The 10,657-nt window shown below is 32.9% G+C and overlaps 1 protein-coding gene across 1 annotated transcript in view; it reads left to right on the top strand.

Moving 5' to 3' along the window:
• The first annotated feature begins 402 nt into the window (after positions 1-402).
• The window catches only part of LOC105622834 (telomere-associated protein RIF1-like), an 11,008-nt gene continuing 753 nt past the window's right edge, over positions 403-10,657 (top strand). The window contains exons 1-15 of the mRNA XM_012204245.1: positions 403-500; positions 1,234-1,437; positions 1,518-1,812; positions 1,887-2,233; positions 2,320-2,905; positions 3,015-3,229; positions 3,311-3,442; positions 3,500-3,653; positions 3,724-3,937; positions 4,023-4,243; positions 4,322-4,723; positions 4,808-7,309; positions 7,490-9,123; positions 9,219-9,498; positions 9,567-10,330. Of these exons, the coding sequence (XP_012059635.1) occupies positions 403-500; positions 1,234-1,437; positions 1,518-1,812; positions 1,887-2,233; positions 2,320-2,905; positions 3,015-3,229; positions 3,311-3,442; positions 3,500-3,653; positions 3,724-3,937; positions 4,023-4,243; positions 4,322-4,723; positions 4,808-7,309; positions 7,490-9,123; positions 9,219-9,498; positions 9,567-10,301 (8,019 nt within the window). The 3' untranslated portion in view covers positions 10,302-10,330. The remainder of the gene's footprint in view (positions 501-1,233; positions 1,438-1,517; positions 1,813-1,886; positions 2,234-2,319; positions 2,906-3,014; positions 3,230-3,310; positions 3,443-3,499; positions 3,654-3,723; positions 3,938-4,022; positions 4,244-4,321; positions 4,724-4,807; positions 7,310-7,489; positions 9,124-9,218; positions 9,499-9,566; positions 10,331-10,657) is intronic.

Here is a 10,657-nt window from a genome sequence, read left to right on the forward strand (position 1 = left end):
ACGTACTACGTACGTACTTACGTTACGTTACGTTACGTACGTACGTCGTACGTCGTCGTACGTACGTACGTACGTACGTCGTACGTACGTCTCTCTCTCTCTCTCTCTCTCTCTCTCTCTCTCTCTCTCTCTCTCTCTCTCTCTCTCTCTCTCTATACCTCTCTTCCACTCCCTCCTCTCTGTTAGGAAAGCGCCGCAGTAAGCTTCGGAGTGTCGGACATATTCGCCCTCCTGGCAACAAAAACTCGGTATCCAGGTTGTGGAAGTCAGCACGTACAAAACCTATTTGGAAGTGGCCGAGAAGAAGAGTCGCGCCGGTTCGCGCGCGCGGCGTGAGATGAATAGTGATCGGTAATCGGATTGTTGCGTGGAAGGCAAGCAAAAGAAAGGAGACGCAACGAGATGGCGACCTCGAATGCGACCTTCCAGAGAATGCTGAAGGCGTTGCGAGATAATAACAATACCAGGGACAAGCGCGATGCTTTGCTCTATATCGCCAGGTAAAATTATCGCGAGTATGCTCCGAGAGAGACGAGGATAACATAACCAAGTACTGCGATGAGATCCCCATGTTTGACACACGAGGTGAACGTTAGATTAGGATAAACGAGGCAACAATCATTCAGTTAATTGTAAAGATTATGGATATCGGATCTGACTCCGACTGCTTGCCTTTCAAAAAATACAGTGACACGAGTTTGTCACTTTTCATTTTGTCTTTGTTATTTATTTAATGTCACAAGAAGATAATATTTAGAATGTCATTTGTGTGGACTATGTCTCTAAAAAAAAGCAGCCTTTACTACATTATATTTTTTGCATCTTGTTTTATCTCGTGTTAGTCAGGATTCGAGAGAAAAGAGGAAAAAATTGCGAGAAAATAAGAGGAAAAAAAACTTACAGAAAGATTTATTAACAGTATCTTTTTTCATGTTGTAAATTTAACTGTCTTATAGAATGAATTTTGAATAAATATAAAATTGAAAAATTTAGATTTTTAATGTTGTTAATGTTGTTAATGTTCACTATAAATTTACCAAGGAAGATTTGTCTGATTTAGTATAAGATCACGAATGGAACGCAATAACATTGTATTACTTAGAAATATATATTATGTACATTATATATACATTTGTATTATTGAATAAAGATATTGAGTATATTTGCGTGTATATATGTGATAAAAAATTTTCCTTGATGTCTTGCAATAAAGACTCTATGTTTGTCTTATAGTCAAGCTAGAAAGTTAGAGACATGTGGTATTATTAAAGAAGAACGATACAAGGATTTATTAAAGCTGGTTATAGAATCGTTCACAAAGAGCGATGGAACCTTTCAAATTGAAGCATTGGCAGCATTCAATACCATCATGCATGAGTTTCGTACACATTCTTTACATCTTTTTGAATCAATGCTACAGACAGACTTAAAAACAAGGTTTGTTTGATTAAATTTGTTATAAAAATTTATACATTCTATATAATGTAACAAAATACTAGTCTCTCCCTTGATTTTAGATTAAAAATATTCAAACTGTTGGAGGTATTAGATGACAATGCTATTTCTGCAGCTGCTAATGACGGACAAGCTCTAAATTTTTTTAAGAGCTGCTTGATTAATATACAGCCTACTTTAATGGAATGGTTAACACCAACAGCATGTGTGGATAATTTGCAAATGTTGACAAAGATTGAACAACAGCTTTTATCGGATGAACAAAAGCTAGAGGAAGAAGTAAACTATAGTGCACTTGCTCTTTTGAGAAGATTGTACAGAATGGCTTCTATAACATTTGATCAAAGTGTTCAAAAGGTATAAATATGATGTCATGAACAATTTTTCAAATTACATTCAGAATTGGAAATATTTGTTTTTTTCTTTTTTAGTTTGATACATTACTGATGGATAAAGTTGTAACATTGGCCTATATGGGACACAAGCGCCAGCGGGGTCCCGCTTTGAAACTTTTGCAACAAGCTCTTACAACAAATTCGTCAGCTCATATTTGTAAAGAGTATCCTGATATATGGACACAATATAAGACCAATTTACAATCTGCATATTACAAACGCATGTTGCTGTTAGTAGCGGCATGTGAACTGGATTGGACTACACAATGGAACACTACTATCCAATTCCTTGGCACAGATCTTCATCGTGGTGCTAATCTTATAAATAATTTACTGAGTGTCGAGGAAAAGGCCTTCAAGTCTACTGATCCTATTATACGCAGGTGAAACTATTATATTGCAGCTCTACAATTAAATTTTAATTCTTAATTATCTATGACAAACTAATCGATTTTTTATTATATTGCAGACAAGCTTTTCTTTCGTGGAGATTATTGATTGACAATTTCGCTTTAGATCATCAAGAACTTGCTACTGCTAGAAGAATAAAATTACTCTGTATTCCACTAAATGCAAAGAATAGTAAAACTGAATTAATTGCATTGACAAAACTAGAAGTTTGGTGGCATTTAATTGTTAAATTGTATAGAGATATTGAGAAATTTGCTACTCCCGTTATCACACAATTTTTAAATTATTGCTTTGGACCACTTGGGGATACACCATTGCTTTCTTCCAAATTTGACGTTGTTGCTTCTCCAGGCAAAAGATTTTTTAAAACAAAAATGGTTGCTGTGGATGCTTTGGGTCAATTACTTGTCGCAAAGGAAGATCTTGTTTCAGTTTGCTCTCCAATGTTAGAAGAAAGACTTCCTCATGCTATATCTTATGATGTATTTCGAGAATGTTCCAAAAGCATTATTCATAGTATAGCAGAGGCCTTGCTCATTCTTGGTCAAATTACAGATAAAGAAATGAAATATCGTTTTCAGCTTGGTAAAACGCTATGGACAAGTTTGATGATATATATACGAACTGTTAAACTTACAACAAAGGTTAATTAATATATATTTAACTTTCTTGTTCTTGTGACACAAAACACATGTATATAAAATAAGAATTTTGACTATTATTTTACATACTGAATTTTACTGAATTTTACAGGACCATTTGTATAGAGATGTGATAGTAGTTGTAACTGAATTGGGAAACCATATAGACAAACTCATGGTGAGAAATATGATATTTGATGTAGTTTTGCCAAGTCTTAATTGCATTATCGAAAAAACTGAATTTCATGATAATGCATTGCCAGAACTGGTATTAAAATTGTTAACGTCGCCAATACTCGATGAAGTGTTGTCACACATTTTATTCAAGTAACTTACATTAATTGTCAATATGTTTGTATGTAGTATATATTTTATATTATATAAAACATTTATAAATCCGTATTATAGGAATCAAGACAGTAATACAATCAAGTGCCTTCTGGAGCGATGTGTTAGTTCAGAATTTTCATATTCCTCAGGTGTGCTTGGGTTTCTAGAAACAATAATGGAAAATTTGAAATCAGTATATATTAACAAAAAGTAAGTTTAAATAATTTTAATAATATATTTAATTGTTTAATCAACAATGTGTTTCAGGAGTACTAAAGAATCAGTTTATATAGATTTATGGTGTATAATAGCAGAAATTTTTACAAAATACATAAGAAGCACTGAAATCAATGGTGAGGATAACTTTAAAATTATGTTATCAGTTTTATCATTTCCTGTATATCTGGACGATATGACGCAGGTTTGTATAATTTTAAATATATTTTCTTTAGTACTATAATTTGCTGAAAACTGCTTTTTATATATAATAGGCTCAAACGAATCAATCAGTAATAGTGTGGAAAACTATGTACAAAGAAGTCGAATTGCATTCGGATTTGGTAACTACAATGAAACCAAATAAAATCTTACTCGATACTGCAAACATGATGCGGAATTGTTTAAGTACAAATACAAAATGTTGTACTTTTATTGCAAACTGCTTAGACATCTTATTGGGCACTGTTAATTACGAGTCTTTGTTGAGTATGTAGAATAAATAATTTATATAAAACGCTAATATTAATACTCAGAACATGATAATATATATTTTCGCATAATTTATGTTTAGCTCAAGATGAAATTCCATCCATTTTACTATTAATAACAGATGTCATAACAGATTCTGTTAATGTAAACACTCGTAACACTATAATCGCTCTAAAAGCATTAACAGCTTTACTTAGTACCATATATGGACATAGTCTGCAAAAAATAACGTCATATTTATATAGTTGTAAATCAGTGATGGAACTTATACTTTCATCGAAAGTAGTGGGGTTGGTTAAAGAAGTACGACATCAATATTTTTCACAAAGCATTTGATTTTTACATTATCTAGTTATTTATTTTTGGCAATTTTATTTGTAGGTTACAGCCACATGGGAATGTATTGTCAGTATTTTTAAAGGACTAAAAAAATTAGATCACGAACTCTTATCGTCGTACAAACACGCAATTGTAACAGCCTTGCACCATACTAATTTAAATATAAAATATTCGGCACAATCTATTTTTAAAATTAGGAATAACTTGGACAGTACCGCTAAATGCATTTTAGATGAAATAGAAAAACTACATACAGAAAAACTAAAAGAGAAATCTTATATAAAACCTGATATGAAGAAAAAGACACAAACAGGAGATACAAAGGAGATGCATATAGGCGGAAGTTTTTTGAATAAAAAGTCAAATATCACAAAATCAGTATCCAGTAAATCATCTGAAAAAAGTGATAAAAATACACTTGTAGTACCTGAACCCAATTCGCAAGTAAATAATATTTTTTTATTTTACATTGAAAATGTTTTTGTATTTATTTAGCTAATATTTTTTATATTTTTAAATTTGTTATAGGATTATGTGTATATAAAAACAGATCTGAAATTTGATGTTAATCGTTTGACTGAGCATCAAAAAGAAACTTTGAAGAGGAAAAGAGATGATATACCGGCATTATATAATGATCTTTCTCAATCATCCTCGCAAAATTCTCAAAATTTGCAACAATGGTTTGATATTAAAGCCAAAGAGATTAATGAAATCGATAAAGTCAACAATAAAAAGAGCGATTCTACAATGCAGAAAGCCATTGATAATGATGCTAATAAGGAAAATAAAGTTACAGATAAACAAATAGAACTTTCTAATGTGACAGATAAAACAGCTGATAATGTTTGTAGTAACCAGTTGGAAAATATTGAGGAAAATACTGTCGAGATTAAGCAAAATGAAAATGCAATGAAAAAATTGAAAATCGATGAATCTAACGAAAAGCAGGATACATCAAAACAAACGAATTTGTCTTCACATGTAGCATCTACCAGTGAAAAAGATACTACATCAAAAGTAGATGAAAATGGAGATATTATAATGAATACAATAGAATCTGTTCCAAAAAAATTGAATTTTGAATCTCGGGATGAGTTTCCCGAAGATGATAAAATGCATGAAGAAAAATCATCTCCGTCAGACAGTACTAAACGACGAAATCGTAATAGCATGACAAAATCAACTTCATTAAAAGACGATGAAACTGTCGAAACTCAAAAAGATTCAAGTATAACAAATATACATAGAACATTAAGAATGAAGACTACTCAGGGGAAACCTGGTACAAATAGTAAACAGAAGTCAGATGATGACACCGATATTAAAGAAAATGTTAATGAAAATAAGAAAGGCATTAAACGTAAGTTGTCGGATACTGAATCAGATACTGGAAGCGCTCAACGTCGAAAACGAAAATTAATTACATTTAAAAGCGATAATAGTGGTGAATCATCGAGAAGTAATGACATTTTTCCTGACATAAATATGGATAATGTGAGTCAACGTGTAAAAAATGAAATATCTCGTTTAAAGATTGATATGGTATTTGACTGTCCTGCAATAAATCGCCGTCGAGTCAAACATTTGGATGAAGGTGAAACGGTAGTACATGGATTAAGGAAATACGGGATACCTGATAATAAGAGCTTTAAATTGAAATCCGTCGTAGATGCGAAATCTGCTGATGGATCAAAGAGATCTCCAAAAGCGCAGGAGAAAAATACAAAAGATGTAGATGATACAGATCAAATCGCTAAGAGACGGAGTAGACGAAGCAAACAAGAGCCTAATAAAAATGATTTGGATGTTAATAAAGATATTAATAAAGAAATTAACAAAGACATTAATAAAGACGTCAATAAAGATAAAGATGTTAAGTCCAATGATATTACTGATAAGGTATCTGAATTTAAAAATGTTGATACAGGTATGACTCGTTTAATTTCGACATCCAGTCAAACTGATATTAGTGAAACTGGAAAATATAATATTAGTGAAGATGAAAGACGTGAAGATAATTTGAAATCTAACTCAGACGTAAGACTTGCGAAACTAAGCAAACAGAGTCAAGATGAAATCGAAGATGTCGTTGAAAGTTCGCAAGCTCCTAACGTCAGTTTAAAATTAGATAAAATATGTAGCGAAAAACAATGTTTTATCAAGATTGATAAAATGACTAATGTCTATGCTACTAAAACTTCTGATGCGATGGTTGATAAAAATTATGTACCTGAATCTGTTCCCATAGATTGCGATGATAATGATGTATCTGATCCATGTGACGAATTAGATGAAACTAATCCTGACAGTAATACAGAAACGAAAAACGAAGAAAACACAAATAACACAGATAAAGACTCGGTTGAGAAAACTGATAATTCTAATACGAATTTACTTTTAGAAGATCAAAAAACAATTGACAATTCATCATCGATTAAATCTACAAGTGTAATTACCTTTTCTTCGCCAAGAAGCAAAATATTTTCTAAACCGAAACCTTTCACAGGGCGTGCTGCTCATATGCTGGGTTTAGTCACGAATCAGGCGCTACTCGAAAGTGATAACCCTGTTGTATTAGAGGAAGAATCATCCGTAAAAAAATTGAAAACGAAGGATACAGAGAATGAAATATCAACAAATAAAAAGACATCCGTGATTAAAGAAATAGATAAAATAGGTGGGCCTTCTGGCAGTCGGCAAGAAAAGATTTTCAGCAATATGAGATCGACTGATTATTCCGCATCTTCATCGACACATACGTTCGCTACTTTGAAAAACGATGGCGAGAAGCTTTCATTTAAATTGAATGCATCAGATTCCTTATCAACGGAAAGTTCAGCTGACAAAGAAAATGAAAGAAATGTATCATTACATGAAAAGGAGGATCTACCAATACTGGAATGGTCAAGTGCTAATCCACCTTCTTTAACCGCATCTCCAAGTGCTAGTATTCTTAAACGTAATCGGTCAAGCCTACCAGATTTTAAATCTGGTCATGAATCAGATTCAGATATTTCAACTTCTAAGGTATTTTCTGTACATTTTATATTATTATATGTATGTTGTGTTTTCTGAAGAATAAACTAAATTAAAGATTATTTTTTATCTCATATTACATCTTTATTTTGTATGTTATTTTAAGACACTTTTTATTAAAATTTATTTTGAAGTTATAGATTTAAAATATATTTTGATATTTTTTTTTAGTTACAGCGAAAGCGAGTTAGTTTTGCAGATCCTCCGGTGTCAAAAGAAATGGGCTATGAAATCACTACTGCGCAAAAAACGATTAAATATTCAACGACACGTTCCATGCCGAAGAAGGATTCTCCGATTAAATTCAAGCAAACCAAACTTAAACTTGTATCATTTGATGACGCAGAAAAAGTGAATGAGGATAATATTCAGGATGAAAACAGTACTGAAACGGCGGAAGTCGAGAAAAAGAATGAATCACTAACTAATAAAATATCTGAAGCATATGCAGAAGCTATGAATATTGATGAGCAAATACCTGCAGATTCTCTAGAAAGTAGTAATATTATTAAAACAAATTTTTGTGCGAGGATTGATGTTGTCCATGAATTAGAATTAGCACAGGAAATTGAGACAATTACGAATTCAATTATCTCAAATCAAGATCAACGATCTTTATCGTCTGAAAATTCTGACAACACTTCGCCGATAGATGTCAGAACGGAAGATACTGAAACGCAGCAAGATATCTTTGATGGGATGAATGCAAAGATTAATGTCACGATAAATGATCAAACGAGTAATAATCAGACAAATAATAATCAGACGAGTAATGATCAATCGAATAATGATCAGACGAGTAACAACATAAATATGATCATCCAGAATAATTCGGTAGATTCTATCAAATTGAATGTGACTGATGATTCTGTGATAGACGCTTTACCCAATAAAGACGATAATCTGATAAATATGGAGGATACTGTAGACATCCAGAATATCACCGAATTAAATTCTACTGTAAATGCAGACGAGATATTCTGTGAAAAGCCGATACGCAGCAGTACGCAAGCGATAGAAAACTTGGCGGAACAGGATACTTTATCAGTAACGGACTCCATATTTGAGAGTTTATCCTCGACACAAGACCCTCAAAACCAAGAGATTACAAATAATACAGAACTTGATCCTGAATTTTTTGATTCCACGCATTCAATTTATCCAACATTATCATTATGCATGGAACCTATCAATTCTATCATTGAACGATTGACTTATCCTCTTTGGAAAAATCATCTAATTACATACTTTGCAAACAGAGATATGCACACAATTGGTGATTTTGCTCGGTTATCGGAACGTGAAGTTGACAGAATGCCCGTGAAAGGTAAACCAAAAACTGAATTTGTGAAGAAGGTATTGGAGCAGTTTGAAAGTACATATAAACAAACGGAGCCTTCCGATAACGAGTCAAATGAAGTGAAGCAATTGCCTATTAAGACGATGGACGAAGAGTCAATCGTACCAATCACTTTGATATCTGATGTTGAAACAGGATCTGCAACAAATAATAATGAATTTTTAACTTGTAGTATACCACTTATCCAGCCCGCCGAGAATGTCTCGGATAACTTGTCGAGAGAGGATTCTACAGAAGACTCGGATAAAACAGAATCTATCACTAGTGATATAGATATTTCACTGGAACCCGTAGTTCCAGATAATCCTGATTTGCCAAACTTAGATACTTTGAAGAAGAATGAACAAACAAGCGCGAAGATATCCATCATTGCTGAAATTTCAAAACCTGAAATGTCTACAGATGTCGAATCTGTGCCAATTCCTTCATCATCCTCTGAAATCATGTACGTCATCTTTTTTTATTTTATAAACAAGACATTTGCATTTTATTATATGGGTAATTTAAAATATAAAAAAATTATTATATTTCTTTAAGCAGAACTACGAGCCAAGAAGCATTATCTTCAAATGCCAGTTTGGACATATCAAAAGATCCTATCGTATCTTCAAGTGCAATTGACGAACTTCTAATCACGCACTCTTCCATTGGTACCAGTACTGATGAAGTCGGTTCCACTACGTCGACTGTTCAAAAATCCACGAAATCTGTTGCGTCTCAAATGACGCTTGCAGAATTGCTGGACGAAATCGACTTAAATCAGGTGATGGAAAGCGCAGTTAGAAGATGCAGTCCCGAAGCAATTCTCCTACAATATAAGGTAAATTTTATTTTTCATATACTGATTGTACCGATTGTTCATCAAATAAACGGAAGATTAACTTTCAGGTGAAGATGGCACATTTGAAGGAGGGAGAACTATTGAAGGAAACGATCAAAATGCTCGGCTTGCAGAATAAACAACAAGTTAACGAGGCATCGTTAAAAGCAGCCTGCCGTGCGTGTGGCGTTAACAAAGTCCTTCTTAAATTGCCTGATATTTTTAGCCATGACAAACAATTCTTTGATAAGGTGCTCAAAGTATATAGCAAGAAACTCAACATAGCTGAGGGCCTAAACAATTTGGACTTTGATGAATTAAAAAGCACAATCTGTCAAAAATGCACATCGTCCCAAATCATTGAGATACTATCAGAGAAGCTAAAGCAGGAAGAAAAAGAAGGTATCAAGCAATCCATGCCGGAATTGTCGAGTTTGAATGCTATGTTACAAAGATTGCCGATGGACGTAATTATTAGTCATACTGTAGCAAATGAGGAACTTATTCCTGCGCCAGTAGTTCTCGACATTGCTTTGCAGAATAACAGCTCGGGAGACATAGCGCAAGCGTTAAAGCAGTCCCCCGTTATGACTAAACGCATTTTAGACGAACTGTGGACGTCCCAATTCACAATTGCGCATATTGAAGATGATGACGTATCCAAAGAGAATTTACTTAATATTTTTAAGAGCATATGCTCTAAACTATCTACGCAAGAATTACTAGATGCGTATCATGAGGCTATGACGAATAAGCTTATCGAACTGAAGAATGTAAAGGATCTTAAGGACGAGAAAAAATAAATTGAATCGACAGATATTTCAGTTTAAGTGTCAGTATCAAATAATATGACTAAGTATTAATGCATCTCTTTCAGAAATTACTTTCTATACATATCTATTTATTTTATTTCTAAGACTCGTCATTCGAGTCTAATTGATCTTTATTTATAAACCATATAATATAGCTTCTGTGTCAATTTCTGTTTTATATCTGATACTACTGATAATTTAATTGATTTTGCTTGCAAGTAATTGATTTTATTATATACACATATATTATATACATATATTTTATATATACATATATTTTTTCAGCATACATATATATATATATTGGGTTGTCCGGAAAGTTCGTGCCGACTAACCTATGTAATTTA

The sequence above is a fragment of the Atta cephalotes genome (genome assembly GCF_000143395.1).
Source record: "Atta cephalotes unplaced genomic scaffold scaffold00049, whole genome shotgun sequence".
Classification (NCBI taxonomy): Eukaryota; Metazoa; Arthropoda; class Insecta; order Hymenoptera; family Formicidae; genus Atta; species Atta cephalotes.